This window comes from Vigna radiata, chromosome 11 (genome assembly GCF_000741045.1).
Source record: "Vigna radiata var. radiata cultivar VC1973A chromosome 11, Vradiata_ver6, whole genome shotgun sequence".
In the NCBI taxonomy this organism is placed as follows: Eukaryota; Viridiplantae; Streptophyta; class Magnoliopsida; order Fabales; family Fabaceae; genus Vigna; species Vigna radiata.
Genome location: NC_028361.1, coordinates 103,875 through 121,661, shown reverse-complemented (window position 1 = coordinate 121,661; position 17,787 = coordinate 103,875). Strand labels below are relative to the sequence as shown.

Here is a 17,787-nt window from a genome sequence, read left to right as displayed (position 1 = left end):
AACCAGTAAATAAGTAGAAAGTTTTGAATTAGAAATGATATTCTAATCTTTTATTGGTGTGAAACTCCCGTGTGTCTGAAAAAACTTCACGTTTCAATCCAACTGGATCCTGGAACTTTCTTTACATCCTTCATCTCCATCAGTTCTCTCATAATCAACACGCCATCCCAGTTGCTATATTCAGCAAACATGTTAGACAACAACAAATAGGTTGATGGGTCTTTTTGGTCTCGTCGTAGGGCACGTTCTGCTGCAAGTTTCCCAGTTGGTACATCGCCGTGAAGCTGACAAGCACTGAGCAATGTTTGCCAAACTAGCGCACTCGGCTGAACTGGCATTCTTAGGATTAACTCCTTAGCTTCTTTAACAAGTCCAGCCTTGCCAAGAATATTCACCATACAGGCGTAGTGATCTTCTTCAGGGAAGATTCCATAGTCTCGAGTCATGGAGGAAAAATACTTCCACCCCTCATCAACAAAACCACCTTGACTACATGCATAAAGAACACACACGAAGGTGATGTGATTTGGAAGTACACTTGTCTCCCTCATTTCATCAAAAACTTGAATAGCTTCTCGGGATTGGCCATTCTGTGCACACGCCATTATCATTGTTGTCCATGAGATGACAGAACGGGAGTTCATTGATCGAAAAAGACCCCAAGCACTATCCATGCATCCACATTTTGCATACATATCGAGAGTAGCATTATCAACACAGACATCAATGTCTATTTCCCCTTCAAGTTTGATCCTCAAGCCATGAATCTGTTTCCCTTCCTCTAGGGAAGCCAAACTCGCACAAGCATTTAGGGCAGTTGTCAGGGTAAATTTGTTTGGCTTTACACCCATTTTCTTCATGTCTGCAACGAGTGCAAGTGCTTTTCTCGGTTCCCCGAAATGTAAACATCCAGCGGCAATATGGGACCAAGAGCACACATCTTTGTTAGGCGTCTCATGAAAGGCTCTGAAAGCCTCGACCAACTTATGATTTTTTATATACATATCAGCCAGTGAGTTGCTCACACAGAGGTCATCCCCATAACCACTTTTGACAAGGTGTGCATGAACTTGCGTTCCCATTTGAAGATAAGACAGAGCAGCCAACCCAGTGAGGGCGGTGGTAAATGTAAAGTTATCAGGTCTAATACCTTCACGATTCATAGAACACCAAAATTCGGGAATCTGATCACAAGAAAACAGCAAGTAACCCCCTATCATGGTATTCCAAGATACGGTATCTTTGTCTGGGCTTGTCTCAAAAACCACAATGGCTTCCGCCAACTTACCATGTCTGATTAGGGCTGCCAAAAAGGCATTGAGTAAGAAGATATTAGACATAAATCCTGACCGCATAACTAACGAATAAATCTGGTGAGGCAGAGTCCCGTAATTCTCAGCTTCGGTTAAAGAGCACGCGTGGAGAGCACTAACAAATGTGAATTCATTCGGTTTTGTAACTCCCTCCTGGTGCATACGGCTAAACAAAGAAAGAGTCTCCCGAGCGCAGCCATTTTGGACGCAACCAGACATGACAGCGGACCAAGACACTACATTCCTGCTGGGCATTTCGTCAAACATTTTGAGGCCCGAAGAAAGGTCTCCGATTTTGACATACATGTTAAGCAAATGGTTTTGAAGAAAACGGGTTGAAGGAATAGACCCTTTGATTGATCTTGCGTGAATTGCTCTTCCATGGAGCAAATCTGAGTTCTGCGCATATCTTCGCAACAGATTAGAATATATCTCCCCTGTGGCCGCCGTTGATACAAAACATGCCTGCAACTGCAAAAGGAACCCTTTTTTTACTTTCAAGGAAACGGAGGACCGAATCATGTATTTCGATTGATTTCAGGCAATGCGAAGGCAGCTTCTTTCACCACCTCTACATTTTCAACCGGCACACATCCCCTAACGAGGTACAGGAGTTTAAACCCAAAAATAAATTATTCATATTTTCTAGTTTTTTTGGGGGTGGAATCTTAAATCCACTCATTATGCTTACCAAATTCTTCGGGTAACTTCCATTATACAAACTCGAGTCAAAATAAAAATTTTAAAGCTAAAAGGAAACATAATTAAACTGATATATTGCATTACAAAATGTTATATTTAAAATATCCAATTATAACATTATTTTAACTATATATTATTATCTTTTTAAAATAAATCTTCTTAGGGATAAATAACTAGGTGATTTCCGTTTTTAAAATACCTGTTAAAAACAATTTTCAAAATTCTAGATTTTGAATAAAAAATCGATCGCCCAGTTGCATAAAACTACTTTAGGAAATAACTTCTAAAACCAAATAGAGATAAAACAATTAAATTCAATAGATGAATTACTAACCCACTTTTTAACTCAAGCCTATAAGGGGGCAAATCTGAAATTAGACTGCCGTTTACTAATAAAAACCGTTTCAATAAAAATAAAGCCTTTGTGAATTCTAGGAAATGAATAAAATATGAAGTACCTTGTCACCAATAGTTTCAACTTTCACCAGTCGTTGACAGGTAATCTACGTACATTGTTATAGTTTTGGCACAATCAATTTTATTACTACACTAGGATCCTCCTCACCCGTTGCTTTTCTCCCTTCCGAAATACATAAATCACGCTTTTACCTCATTCCTATTCTTTCTAGTATCAAACGGTTTCATTTACGAACCAAGTATTCCATATTTTCACTTACAACTTTTGTCTGTCTATGAACTTAAGTATTCCATACTTCCACTTACAATATTAGAAAAAACGCCTTGTTTAAGTACTCCCCTTCCCAAATTCAATAGGAATTGATTGAACACGGCGAAAATTCGATCGACACCGCACTCCTTGAATTTGTTGCTTCATATTGCAGGCCTATTCCATAAGCTTCTGTAAAACCTTCCAATATCGCATACAAGAAGGGTTCATGTGAATTGCTCGAATAACCCATCTCATAGGACTCTGACTGGACTCCATGCTAGATGTAAAATTTGGCCCGACTTTCAACTCCCTTGCAAGCAAATGCATTTGAAAGTACAGTTCCGCAGGCCTCATTTCTGCGAAAAATGAGACAGTACATACACAAAAAAGTATAGCAATCAATATGTACCAAGAAACACCAATCTTAAATACAGCAACCAATGAATATGAACGAACACCAATTGTAAATACAGAATTTGAATCTACTAATCGGCTAGGGGACAACTGTTGAACATCAAAGCAATACAACTCCACCTTGCCTTATCAGATAATAGTTTGATTGATTAAATCGGACAAGTTGAGAAAAATAATCACTCAAAATTTTCTCAATACACACCAAAGCAGGCAATGATAATCATGGTTATTAAAATCGCAATTTAACTCAAAATCGTTACTATTTTGCTTCTTAGAACCTTGGTTTGAATCAACACGCTGACAGACTTGAATCCGTGTAACACTTGCAGAATTGTGTTAACTCACTAACTAGGGAGTTCAGGTCTGAGTGGACGAGTTCAACTGCAACTTCTTTGATTAAATTGAGGTCTATATTGTCGTTTTTGGATGTAGAAACAAAAGAAAACATCAACTACATTTGGCATCAGGCTCCAACGGCTACTAGTGAGCATAATAATTCTTCTTGTTGAGATTAAATCAGAAAAATATATTTCTAAAGGGCTTAATAGACCCTCTTCATGTTCTATTATTTATATAGATAAAGAGTTGATACTATAGGGAGATGGAAGGTCAAGGAACAGTCCTAGACTGCTAGGTACAATGATTATAGATAACCCTACACACTACTCCCTACTTCAATCTTACTGACTATCCTAACATAGATAGACTTAGTAATTATTCTACCATTAAGATACACAGCTCACACACACTAACCAATAATTCTAATACTCCCCCTCAAGCTAGAGCATACAAATTGTATGAATCAAGCTTGAAATAGATAAATTCGATTTTGAAACAGATGATTTTTCTTCAAGAGTGTGAGGTAGTGTGTTATCACATGTCAACGAACAACTAATAGCATCTTGTGAAACTTCAACTTCAAGAGTGGATGACGGAGAGCAGTGGTGGACAATGACAATCTGCAAGAACAAAATCCCTCATCAAGTAAGGATGGGGCCTGCAGTGGCTAAATGCGACAAAACTACAGGAACTGCCATCTCTGAGACTGATGGGTGATGGGTGGGTGATGGATGGGTGATGGGTGATGGGGCCTGTAGTGGCTAAAAGCTACAAATCTACAGGGACTACCATACTTATGTGGCTTGGACTGCCATACTTGGCTTGCAGTGTCTTGGAAACATAGTGGAAACAGTGAAATTGTTGATTGGGATTGGAAGCATCACATTTACTAAAGATAAACACGCATAAATGACTTCCACCAAAGAGATTTCCACTAAAAGTGGATGACGTCCTGCAGCAGAAAACAACATCAAACTGCAAGAACGGATTAAGACCAATTTGAAGATTTGTTGCTGTTGTAATAGCCCGACTAACAATAACTGTGCAGCCACGTTGGCAATAAGGAAACCTGGCCAGAACGCACCACTCGAAAGACTTGACCAGCATCAGCATGGTTTTCCATAAGGTATGCAGCTAGAACCAAATAACCCAATAGTAGGCACTAGAACAAAACCATAAGAACAAAGCAAGTCCTACTGCAAGTCCCACTTTACTTGTTTCATACTTTTGCACACTCAACAAAATGACAAGGCAGGCAACTGAAATCATCAACACTTCGTCTTTCTCGATAGCATCTACCCCAACTTTTAAACCACCAACAAATGACAGTATTGACATTGTCGGTGTAACAACACCATTAGAAATCACCATGGAAGTAACACTAAGAACTAATATTAGTGCAGACTTTCATCGAATGAGTGCGAAATCTGCTGGACTACGCACAGTTGCTCCGATAGCACCAGCAGAGAGCCCAGACAGAGCTTTCTGATACAGTGGCAGTGGCTTTCCCTCATTAGCCTCAATTGCTTTGTTTGTCAAGATTTTAAACGATCCAAGACGAGCAGTGGTGTATGTAGCCTGCCTAAGTAATCCAGCAGATAGACCCTTATAAAAGGCAACAATTCCCTCGTTCTTGAGCATGTTGGAAGTGAACTACGCAGCCGATCCTTGCCCCAGTTGAATCCTCACCTTGATCATATCGATGGGCCGAATACGCAGGTAGCGAGCATGCCTGCAGTACCGCCATTGACGAAAGGCTTGATGGTAGACCAGAATCTAGAAACAGGAGCCTTGGGCTTCTTCTCATCCCCCATTGCTGTTAGGAAAAAAGGGGTTCAGCGAAGAAGAAGAGGGAGAACGAGAAAGAAGTGAGCGAGTGGTGCTCCGAGAGCTGAATGGTTAGGTATGGAGCATGTCCAAGAGATAGAAGGAGGTCCGGCGAGTCAACCAGATGCGACACGGTGTGACTCCGACGTCGGGAAGGCGGGGCGTGACAAACACAAGTCCCAGATCTGACGGAGAGATGAGGCGCGTGGAGGCGCGTGTGTGGAGGACTCTGGTCCTGACTCCGACGGGGTTGGCCGTCACTCGAGGAGGCGGTCCAGATCCGCCAGTCACCGATCGAAACTGCGACGGTGGCCAGCGATGTACGGAGACCGGCGGAGGGTAGCGGCGGTGCACGGCGGAGTAAGCAGCAAAGGCAGTGGCCATTCTTAGGTTCTTCGAAGAAGAGACTTCCAGTCTCTTTGATTCTGGATGCAGATGAATTGAAGGCAATGAAAATGCCAAATAAAAGTGCCAAATGATTTGGCTTCATTTGATTTAAGGTACCAGTTTCAGATACGGTATGAAAGTGCATGGGTTCGAATTCCATTCTGGAAGTACAACTTTCTCTAGCTGTTATCAGAAATGCAAGGTGTTAGGTGATATTGGAGAAAGACTAAGTTAAGCTCAGGCAATTGCAGAACTGCTTACTGAAATACAAAGGCTGAAAGACAAACTTTTAGGAGGCCGCCGGTGGCCATAACGGCTGGCCGCCAGCGAACAGTAATGGCAGCTGGTAGAGAATCAGAGAACCTGATACCATGTTGAGATTAAATCAGAAAAATATATTTCTAAAAGGCTTAATAGACCCTCTTCATGTTCTATTATTTATATAGATAAAGAGTTGATACAATAGGGAGATGGAAGGTCAAGAAAAAGTCCTAGACTGCTAGGTACAATGATTATAGATAACCCTCACACTACTCCCTACTTTAATCTTACTGACTATCCTAACATAGATAAACTTAGTAATTATTCTACCATTAAGATACACACAGCTCACACACAACTCACACTAACCAATAATTCTAACACTTCTGTTCGCTAATTTTCACTGCAACATTGTGATTTCTTCTCACCACCTCTCTTCACAACAGTTGGTGTTCCTCGTGATGGCAGTGTTCCCAGTTTTTCTTCTATTTATGTTTGCAGTTTCAAGTTCCTCTCATGTTGAAGACTCACTTAAGTTCACTGGACAGTTTCTCCTCTCAGTTCTGCGCTTTTGATCGTTGTTGATGACTCCATTCTTTTGAGTTGGCCAGCTCTCACTTAAGTTTAGTTAAAGATAATAATACAAAGGAAATAGAATGAATTTTTAGAGTTAAATTTCCCTCACTTAGGATCTCACATCGATGATAATTTTAGATGCACCATATATAATGTATGAGAGGGAAGAGAAGAGAATCTGAAAAGATATATCTAGGAAACTAGGTGCAGCACATAAACAGAACCTTTAAAATAAAGTCTATTTATTCTTAACATGTTTGACCGTCATTTACTGTCCTATATGTTTACAACTTAAAACTTTCCAGCTTTCTAGTCAAATTTACATGCTTCCTTTCATATCTGTTCTGATTTTTCTCTACCCCCTGTTTGATGATACTAATCTTGTTTTCTATTTGTTGAAATTGAAATTTGAACTCAATAATTCCTCTATTGTTTCACATTAACGTTTTAGTAGCATTTAATTTATAATATGTCTGGGAGGGGCACTGGATCGAATTCAACTGATGGCAATGCAAATGTATCCTGGGTTCCTAAAACTAGATGTAAAATTGCTCAACACAATAAATCAGATAGTGGGTGGAAAAATGGGAGAAATATTCAGGGCAATGGTAGAAAAGTTAAATGTAACTACTGTTTAAAGATTGCAAGTGAAGAAGTTTTACATTCAAGCATCGTCTAGTTGAGACTTGAGAAGATGTTGAACTGTATGCTTCAAAGCCAGAAGAAATTAAAATTCTAATGATGAAAATTGTTACGGAATCTGAAGATCTTTTTCACTGAAAATAGGAAGATTAAATATTATTGATCATTGTTAGATATTGTTAGTTGGAAGATTTTGTTAGTTACAGTATTATGCCCATATTTTCTCTTTAATATAAATATATTATCCTATGTGTATTTTCTACACAAGGAGAATTAATTCTATACCTAGTTTTCACTACTTTAACATTTTATCTTAGTTATGGATTAGAACATATCCTAGCAACAAAAAAATTATTTGTTAGGTTTATTTTTCCACTTGCTATAAGACTAGACCACTCATTAATGTTCAATATTACACGAAATGTATATGCCTTAGCATAAGGGATTCTAGTTCCCAATCCTCCATTCTAATATATGTTGTCTACTTATAGGTATTTTAATAATTTTTTGGTTAAATGAGTTTTTGATATCTCCAAAATCGGCCTATATCAAAATTAGTACCTTAAGAAATTTCATCTTTTTCTATCTCAACATTTAATAAATATGGTAATTTGGTTTTGACAGTTACTCTATTAAATTAGTAGTGTTAACATAATTTTGACAGTGTCACATACTAGCCTAACTACAAACATCTAACTAGGATGATTAGATATCAAAACCGTTTAATTCGTCAAGCCCAAACTAGCATATTTCTTAAATAATTGAGTTTTCAATATAGGCCAATTTTAGAGGTAATTAAAACATACCTAACCCATAATTTTTATATGAAGTAACCTCTTGACTCTAAAAACCAATGACGATAATGACAGTCTTTTGAATGGATTACAAGCACCCCCACCCAAAAAAAAGAATGCAAGGAAAATGACAATACTTTTATGTGGAATATACTTCAATAGAAACTTAATAACAACATTTACATCTCTAGTTATTCCTTCCCCGAGCACCCCCATTTATAAAGGCATGTGGGCACACACACACAGTAGAAATATACCTGATGGCCAACTGTACCATTCAAGGTGAAGGTTTCTGTTCCACCTCTCTTTAGAACCAAGGCTTCCTTCTGCTTGTGCGACTAGTACTGAAACAAAAGGTAAGGGAATAAGTGAAAGTTCATGAACTCGGGTAAGACTCTTTACAGCCTGTGATAGGAATTGTTGAGAGTCATTGCACTGCCGGACAAGTTCCATACAGATGACACCTACATAAAAAAAACAATATGAGTGGATGGATGGACATGAAATAAAGATCCATCTTTATGCATTCCACAAAGAGACGAGGATAAAAAGGATCAAGAGACAACTAACTTCAATTAGCAGTATCTACAAAGGCATACATAAGAGTAGTAGTAGTCTCAGTACTAGTAATAGTAATTTTAATAATAATAGGAGATATTACTTATCCAAATTGATGTTGTTGAGATATCGTGTTAAATGTTATTGAGATTTTTGGTATAATTATGAAAATTATCCATATATGTAATTCAGAAAATTCTTCCATCCTTCCATAATTTCTATCAGTAGATTGATTCTAATATCTAAAGGTATGGGATTGGATCTCTCAGCCTTTTTGTGCGTGCGTATATAAAGTTAGTTAAATGAACCTCGTTGCCCAAAACAAATACTTACCATGACACAGAAAGAGGCAACTCTCAAAACCCGCTAATGAACAAGCATGTTTCATGAACTCTTCTGCTGAGAATAAATCCCTCTTCTGGAAGGAAACCATTCCTCTCACTAGGTTATATGCTGCCATCCACATATCGCACAACTTTCCACTTCTCTTCACACATTCTTCAAAGTTCAAGTCTGTGGCATTTGAATCAATTTGCAGCTCATATCGACATTCCATAAGTTTGAGACAGATCCAACCGATGTGATAATCCGTCTTGAGCTCCAAACACAACATATATTCCTTTCGAAAACTTGGATGATCACCTTTCATGGCATACACACGGCATAATAGTAGATGTGCAAAGAATAAATAATCATCAGGAAGCAAAAGTTCAGAAGCTGTTTCTGCGTGGGTGATACAGGCCATATGATTCCCACATTGTAAACTGACCTCAGAAGCACAAAGTAGAAGTTGAAAGTATCTATATTGGAACAACAATCCTGTCCCACTATACAATTCATTTGAAAGAGCTGCTTGAGTTAAACGATTTAGTATGCCACAAAGATGCTGAGGAAATTTCTGTTCACGTGCCCTCTGAAGATAGTTAAGAACAAGCAAGTAGCGGGCATCATGATTCCATGGTTTCTGATGAAAGCACCTGCAATTTTGAGATACCGTAACATGATTAGTCATGGCCAAGGATGTCCAGGATAACTTGAATAGAGCCACCAGGTTGTTTACATTCTCTCAGATTTACACCCAAGAAAAAAAATGTTTAATTCTTGTACTCAATTTGACCACAAGAAATACTTATTTCCCCACATAAAGCTAAACAAAAAGGTATAGCATAAACATATATGAGAACTTATAAAGGAAAAAATCAAATTTCCAGGGCAATTATGGGGCATAAAAGAAAAAAAAAATATACTTCTGCAGGTATCTGATAGCTCCAGGATGATTAGAACATTGTTTTGCACAAGTTGGAAAAGTGAACTTTGGACTGCTGTTGCAAGTGGTGTAGCAAGCAACTGCTCCTGCACCATGGATATCAGCAGCTGATTTGAAACCTTTTTTATCAGAAAGATCAAGATGGTCCAGTTTACAGCACCTCATTGCCACATGATAATTGTTTAGCTCTTTACTGGTTACCAAGAGGTAGCCAAGAAGGTTCCTGCTCCCAGAAAAATGAACAATAGAAAGGATGTCAGCAAAAGCATAGCTACCAAGATGGGACTAACATTATTGAAAAATTAGCGCAAAGAAAAAAAGGAATGACAGTTGTGCAGTGGCGATACTGAATAGAGAATATACAGTTTATACTCTTTTTTCTGGTGTTTACGTGTGAGAGAGTGCATTGTAGATAGGTTTGCAATCCAGAAACCTATCAAACCCAGTGCCTAATTTCTCAGTTTCAAATAACTTAGATCCTGAAGGGGGAATAATAGTGTATAATTTTGTTCTCTATATGTGCCAGTAGCTAGTCAACTCCTAGGTTGCTTATATCAGTTTCTATATCCAGAACATAATAAAAAATGGAACTTACAAGCACCTAATTATCAAAAGGATGGTTAATGATGATTCTAGCATTAATACTGCTGGGATAGGGCTATTGCTTGGCCAAATTTGGTATGTTATGGGATTGTACTACTTACATCCTATCAGTATATTTTCAGTTCATTACATACTAAAATTCAGTGAAACTATAAGGATTAAAATATAAATAAATTCATGAAATCTATGAAATAAATATTCTATTTGAATACTGGTCTTCGTTACAAAAAATCTACCTTATCAAACTATAGTTAGGGAACATGTGCATAGCTTTTTTCAGATGAGCAACTCCACTCTGAATGTCAAGGCTATCAGACTCATTTTTCACCTGTCCAAACCATATAATGACATTTTTCCATTTTATCTTCTTGATGGTAGAGTAAAGGAAACCGGAAGAATCAAAATTAAGAGACAAAAAATACCAATTTACTAAGTGCTATTAAAAGGTGCATCCCAGCAATTTCTTCGTAATATTTGAGGAAATATCGGCTACCAGTGACAACAAATTCAAGACGATTTTGTCCATCAAGAGCATGGATAGCTGACATGACAAAACTAACTTTTGAACTTTGAAAAAGATCATTTGGCATTTTCACAATGCTAGTGATAACGGCATCCAGTCCACATATGTAGTATACTAATCTACAAATGAAACAAATGGATGTTGCCACAGAAGTCCTTTGCATAGAAGACAGAGTTGCAGCAAGGCTTCTGGCTACCGTGAGAGCCAAATCATTTTTACCAAGTTGCCACAAAGAGAAAGCATATACTTGTAAACCTTCTTCATCAAGTGCCCCTAAAAACATATCACACAATGGTGTTAACAAAAATGAAAAATTCAAATAAATTTTCACACCACTCTCTCAACATCCTTCACAAAACAAAACAAAAAAAAGTAAACAAATAAATATAACTAAAACATACACAAAACATCACCAAATCACATGATTGACATTTGGCACAGTTCAATCTAACACAGCTTTGATTCACTTCATTAATCGTTCTTATGAATTATGGGGGAAAAACAGTTAGCAAACATATCATGAATGAAATTAATTTTAGCAAGAGTTAACATTCAAACCCAATATTCGTATGATAAAAAAACAATTAAATTGAAGAACCCTAACAGGTAAATTGCAAAATCTGGATCTAAACCTTCTTTATTCAAATTTTCACATTCCTGCAAAGCATCAATTGCATTCCCTGCCTGTATCAAATAGAACACGTTAGCGAATATCACTTAGGGGTTTCAGAGATAAAAGATTGAGAGATCTTTAGTATAGTTCACCTTAGAAAGTGTTCTGGCCAAATTGATTGATATGTCCCGCATATGTGTGTTTTGAATACTCCATGAGCCAACGTTAAATGCATGTCGTGCTAACCTATAAAATGTAGCAGCAGACTCATAATCATTTCGAGCCTCACAAACCAGCCCATACAAATTATGGGATTCAGGATAGTGAGGAGAATGCTGCACAGCCTGCTGAATAGCTCCAAAAACCTGTGATGAGTAACAGCATTGACATGAATTTCAATGTAGGCAGTGTCTTCAAAAGAAGCACCACCACAGAAAATCACCAATCTTCAATATAATCTAACCTGTGAAGATGACAGATGTCCACTCAACAAAGCAAGCTTAGTGAGCCCAAGTTGGAATTCAGCTAACTGCATAGTAATTGAAAAAATAATTTAATGCAACACAAGCAGAGAAAAAATTTGGCTAAAATAAGGTATCTGATAATTTCTTCTTTTCCATCCTATAGATCTGTACCAAAAACATTCTCATATTCAACTACAGCAACAATGAGAAATATACACCAAATCCTAACAACAAGACTATATGTTGGTGTGTGGATGTATGTACGTATGTATGAATATCAATACATTTCATGTTAACTAATAGGAATTAGTAAATTACAGGCATTATCTGCACAGCACGTGAACAGCTCTCAAATGCCTCATCTGATTCAAGCTCCCTACTGTACAAAGACAACATATGGTTAGAAAACCGGTAATATAGATTAAACTAAATTTAACATGGTATTGCTACATGATAATGCAAAAAATATATGAAAGAGGAACTATACCTCATACAAGACTCAACTGACATGCTTGCCCATGGCAATGCAAGTCCAGGATCAATACTTCTAGCACGATCAAACATTTGTCTTGCCAATTGCTTTTCATCAGCTTTACGATATAGCTGAAAACATTAAGAAACAAGCTAAAAAAATTGTACCAAGAACAGTCTCGATGTCTTTCATATGATCTTGTGCATCACTATATGTACCAAAGGTGCAAAGATTGCCATGATATTATTCATTCTTCACTAAACAAGATATAGGTTTCAACTTAAAGGATGTAATTATAGCAAAAAAAAAATCATGGTGTTATGCATTTGGCAGTTTGGGTGGAAACAATCTGTATTAGAAGCTCAATATTGGGTTGGGGAAAACTGACTCTATTTTAATCACCAAGGTGAACTGAGAGCTCGTAAACAGTGTTAAACTATACACAATAGAGAGCCTTTGAGCTGAAATGGTGTTTCTAAGACTGCATAAGTGTTTTTATTCATATTCAGAAAATGAAAGCAATACAATAAATAAAAGAGATTTTGTAACCCCTAGTAATAAAGATATGTATGATACGGGGAATATGTAAAAATTGTTCCTAATAATAGATATAAGAAAGATATTCCTGATTATAAAAGCTTTGAGTCTTATTTCTATAATTACAACAAACACAAAAATAGCTTTTGACCAGAATAACAAACAAAAGGAAGGAATTGACTCTAAAAAAGAAGACTGGAACATATTTATCGTACTTATCGTTGAATCAACGGTGGGGGCATTAGGTGAGGCCACCCAAGCCCCTTCAGAGTTCAGGGGCTTGGGACACTGTTTTGGATGTCACAAGAACAATGTAAAGGCAGGTCTTATATCTTAGGCAAATATGCAATCAGCATATTTCTCTCTTCATGTCGTCCTTATGGAACGCGAAAGCTTGATATTCATCAACTTCAACCATTGACAGAGGTTCAATTTGCCATAAGACAGACTAAAGTCCAACTGCCCAAACAACAATGCTTTATTGCCAGGTATGCGGGGAGGGGGGGAGGGGAGGAGGGGGCCGGTGTTAGAGCATTGTGACACTAGGTCATATTACACCTCGGAGAGAAATCTATTTTGTAATCACCGACATATGTGGCAAATAGTGCAGAAAGAAAGAAAAGGAATGAGGTTGAACATGAAAGAAGGCAGAAAAGGAGGAGGGGGATCATAAGAAATTGATAGGAAAAGGGATGGCATTGGCAAGACTTTTGTTCATCAATAGTGTTCTATATTTATTTGTTCTGCCATTCTAATGAGAGCTAATCTCAACTGTTTCCTATCAGTATTGGAAACCGGTTATAATTATTAAGTATCCTTCTCTTTTCTGTCGTATCAACTAAGAAAAGTAATTATATTATAGGACCAACCACTAAGGACAATGGAAATTATCAAGTCAGGTTGTCACTATTTGTTGATGACATCTGTTAGTACCTTCCCAAGGTATCCCCAAGCAACAGCTAGAGATACATTCAATTGCAATGCTCTGATCAATGCATGCTGATTTAGTGCGTTATGATCAGACAGACATCCCAATGCCAGCCAGAACTCATAATTGTCACCTTCAAGTAGCAATGCTCCCATAGACATCCTCTCAGCCACCATCCTGCTTTGACAACTAAGTTGAGGGGAGGGGAGCACTATAGTCAAGGTCATTCAAAATAATTTGATTGCATAGAATGTACCGTGCATTTATGTCTTGCTTGTAACTTTTGTCTAGTGAATTTATAAGATTGGAAGTTACAGCAATGTCAGCATAAATGTTTGCTTGCCATGGAGACAAATGCAAGGCTCGTTGATATGAAAATTTGGCATGTCTTGCAGCAAAAAGGCAGGTCCTCCTCCAAGAATTTATAGAGGCACTGAAAGCTTCCTTATTAGATTCCAATTCTAGAAAATCATCAATCCAAGGATAGCATCTAGCATATGCAAGCTGCAACAGTCCAAAATAAAATCAAATTGAACAATACATCAAGTAAAGAAAAATCCATGTCATCATACATATTGCCAAGTATTTACTGCAAGGCTTCAACCAAAAAATACCTATAGAAAAAAAAAAAAAAAAAACAATAGAAGCTTTTCAGGACTGAAGAAGCAAATAATACCTGAATATCAGCAAGTAGTTTCCAAATACATGAGAAGTTTCTGAAAAAATAAGCACTTGCCCTTGCAACCTCAGATGCTTCCTGCAGTCAATTCAACGATGTTTCCTAAATGTTGTTAAAATGGAAGTGTCTAACTTAATAAGAAACAACATATTAGTTATAAAAAAACAAGAAATTGAAGAGAAAAACCTCTAACAGAGAAGCCCCCCATCTATATGCTCCTAGATTGATGCAGTCTTTTGCCAAACCAAGCAGCCCCAAAGCAAGTCCATATTGTGCAGGCACGCACTGTGGTGAAATCTCCAAAGCTTGTCGAAATTGTTCAACTCCCTTCTCGTATAAAGACTCAGAGTTTAACATATCATCAATATATAGAAACAGGTGAACACTAATAGAACAACTTCATCACACATTTGTTAGATACAGTACACTTATATTTGCCAAGTATGGGTTAGGACAGACTATTCTATACTGTCTTCTGCATTTCCTAGGGGCTATAATTTGATAAATTATAAAAGAACTAAACATAAGTCCAGCCATAACCACCAGAAAAAAAGAAATATACCAAATTCAAAGTCCAACCAGATAATGCTAACTAAAAGCCCTAGAATCCATCCATTAGTTTGTATCAAAGTACAAATTTTCACAAATGAGGACCTTCTGTTACAATGCCTATGTATACTGCAGAATATCAACCAAGAGGTCAGTTATAGCTGTCTAACAAATGACAGTTATAAATGACTTTAACAGAAAACTGACAAGGAAAACATATCTAACTATTTTTCAAGGCTGAAACCAGATTGTATATCACTACTTGTATGAGAATTCTCTATCACGAGAACAAATAGCCTACATTTTGCAGTCTAATGAAAAAGAGGAACAAGCTATGAACCAAATGTGATAAAGATATTTCCACTTTCAACCACTGAAAACAACAAAAGTTGGTCGGGAAAGGCAACAGGATAATGACTAGTGATTAGCTTAGCGTACCTTGCTAAATGAACCAAGAGTCAAAGAGATATTTCCACTTTCAACCAAAGCAAAAACCATGGTATCATCCAACTCAATCGCACGGCCATAAGACTGATGGATAGCAATTGGGGGATCAATCTTCCAGATGATTTAAAAGAAACTGAAGCAAAGTGGTACCTTTATAGCTGCAGTAAACCTGCCCAGCCGCTGATAAGCAAGACCCAGAGCCTAAAAAACTTTTAAATACTTATCAAAAAAGGCCCAAAGCCTAACAAAATTTTCAAATATTTATAAGAAAAAAATAGGGAACGTAAATTCAATGAAAGAAAAGAGTGCTGAAAATTACTTCCCACAAATTAGCACATGTAGGATAGCCTCTAAGGGCATGTTGAAGACTCTGAACAGCTTCACACCATTTCTTTTTATGAACCTTTAAATTAATGAATAAAAATCAATAAATGTCAGTCTCAGCCTGAGTTATTTAAAGAGAGGTTAATTGAGGATAGACAGATGTCAAAAGAATTTTATTTTGCAAATTAAATTGTTTGATCTGGCTTTGATAGGAAATATATGTAGAATGCAGTTGTTAGGCGAGTCTACAGAATACAGAAGAGTGTGGTATACAGAAAAGGCGAAAGCTGACTTAATAAATTCTTGAAAAGTAGAAAAAATCGAAAGAAAGAAAAACCTGCAAGAAACCCAATCTTCGGAAAGCCCAGAAAGCTCTCGGTGACATTTCAGAAGCTTCCCGGCATACGACCACCTCTAAACTATCATTTCCACCTTGGTCAAGTAAATTGCACAGAGCTTCCTGATGTGAAAAAAAAAATGAAAATCAGAGTTAAGTGAAGGGAAGGAAAATCATCACTTCATTTTTCCATAATGTTGATTATTGAACCTTTCAAATGGAACAGACGAGAAAATACGAAGCTTACCCCAGACTCAGAATCATCCGGATTGAGAACAACAGCTCGTTGGTAACACTTAATAGCTCTCTGAGTGTCAAGGGAAACGTTGGCGTAATAATGGCCTAGATATTTAAAAGATATCCCATTCTTAGGGTTTAATTTGGCCGATTGAATAAAATGTTCAGCCGCTTTTTCCTTCCCTTCTCCTCCTTTTTCCCATAAGAACACACCCTGAATCATAGTTTATAAAAACAAAAATAACTTTAAAGTGCGGCAGAGTGAATAAACAAAAGGGCAGGAAGAATGCATACAATATCAAAATGTACGGAGGCGTCATCTGAGGACTCCTGCAAGCGTTGGAATAGATGTTCCGCCCCTTCTTCCTCCTGAGTCTGAGGAAAAAATAAACTGAGAGTGAGTGACCGGCACCGATGATATGACGAAGATTGATGAAATAGAAAAGCTAAGAACACACCCTGATTGTTTCGGAATCCATGGGACCCAAGTCCTGTCTTGGTACCGTTCTTGCCACACTGCTGCTCGACTTCGCTCCGGATGCAAGCAATACTGCAAGAGCACCCTTTCCACTTCGCACTTACTGTTAAATAATTTTGGCTTAAATTCGTCTTCCGTTTCATTTCTACTCTCTCTCTCTCTATCTATCTATCTATCTATATATATATATATATATATATATATGAAAATGTTTGTTTAACACCATCTTTCACACAAATTTGACACTGGTACATGTGTCAAATTTGTATTGGATGGTTATTGGTCTTTTAAAATTAATTTTTCCAAAAGCTGAGAAGGGTAGAATGGGCATTGTGATGTTATTGAATGAATGAAAATTGAATTTGGCGATTTCATTTTTCATCTTTCACCTTCAGACTTTCGTTCTCTGACCATCGTTCTCTCCCATTCACAATCTCTCCCATTCGACTTTGTCATTGTCCCATTCGGTCATCTCCTATTGTCCCATTCTCCCATTCGTCCTCTGTTCATTACCATTTGGGTTAAATATGCTTTTAGTCCCTGAAGTTTCACTGAATTTTGGTTTTAGTCCCCGCATGAAACTTTGATAGCATTTCATCCTCTAAGTTTGGTAACTCTTACTTTTAGTCCCTCATTTTGAACGGCGTTAACTTTTTGGTGATGTTGGTAACAGCACAGCCACCTCACCACTGTCCACTGCCTGCCACGTAGGTTTATTTTAATTTGGAATGATATTAAGCATTTTAGCACGTGTGTAGGTGAGTTCGTCTTTTATAAATCACAGCCTAATAACGGTTAGGTATTTGTTCGTGATCTGGGTTGGGTGGAACGAAAGTTGTTGAGGGC

At 37.5% G+C, this 17,787-nt stretch overlaps 2 protein-coding genes across 5 annotated transcripts; both read right to left on the bottom strand.

The window, feature by feature from the left end:
- Window positions 1-86: 86 nt before the first annotated feature.
- LOC106776552 (pentatricopeptide repeat-containing protein At4g33170-like) lies at window positions 87-1,835 on the bottom strand. Its single transcript, XM_014664032.1, has one exon. The coding sequence runs from the start codon at window positions 1,833-1,835 to the stop codon at window positions 87-89; it is 1,749 nt and encodes a 582-aa protein (XP_014519518.1).
- Window positions 1,836-2,423: 588 nt separating this feature from the next.
- LOC106777569 (tetratricopeptide repeat protein SKI3) lies at window positions 2,424-17,094 on the bottom strand. 4 transcript variants are annotated; one of them, XR_002670108.1, is made up of 23 exons: window positions 16,922-17,094; window positions 16,758-16,838; window positions 16,474-16,677; window positions 16,227-16,349; window positions 15,885-15,968; window positions 15,716-15,766; window positions 15,557-15,649; window positions 14,756-14,896; window positions 14,567-14,647; window positions 14,147-14,394; window positions 13,896-14,067; window positions 12,441-12,556; window positions 12,272-12,332; window positions 11,953-12,018; window positions 11,642-11,854; window positions 11,509-11,560; window positions 10,776-11,149; window positions 10,590-10,681; window positions 9,731-9,973; window positions 8,817-9,460; window positions 8,183-8,389; window positions 7,152-7,265; window positions 2,911-3,041 (listed from the first exon to the last, which is right to left on the bottom strand). XR_002670108.1 is itself a non-coding variant. In XM_014665194.2 (22 exons), the coding sequence occupies exons 1-22, from the start codon at window positions 16,940-16,942 to the stop codon at window positions 2,860-2,862; spliced, it is 3,549 nt and encodes a 1,182-aa protein (XP_014520680.1). In that variant the 5' UTR covers window positions 16,943-17,094; the 3' UTR covers window positions 2,424-2,859. The 4 variants fall into 4 exon arrangements, 3 of the variants coding, with proteins under 3 accessions (XP_014520680.1, XP_014520681.1, XP_014520682.1); XM_014665194.2 differs by lacking the exon at window positions 7,152-7,265 and having other exon boundaries at window positions 2,424-3,041; XM_014665195.2 differs by lacking the exon at window positions 7,152-7,265 and having other exon boundaries at window positions 2,424-3,041; window positions 12,272-12,329.
- Window positions 17,095-17,787: the final 693 nt, after the last annotated feature.

Bases quoted from the DNA above. Each gene is read 5' to 3' on its own strand.
- LOC106776552 (XM_014664032.1), bottom strand. From the start codon at position 1,835: ATGATTCGGTCCTCCGTTTCCTTGAAAGTAAAAAAAGGGTTCCTTTTG.
- LOC106777569 (XM_014665194.2), bottom strand. From the start codon at position 16,942: ATGGATTCCGAAACAATCAGG. The intron at 16,678-16,757 runs GTATGCATTCTT...ACTATGATTCAG, and splicing joins CCTCCGTACATTTTGATATT to GGTGTGTTCTTATGGGAAAA. The intron at 16,350-16,473 runs GTAAGCTTCGTA...TTTTCACATCAG, and splicing joins CGGATGATTCTGAGTCTGGG to GAAGCTCTGTGCAATTTACT.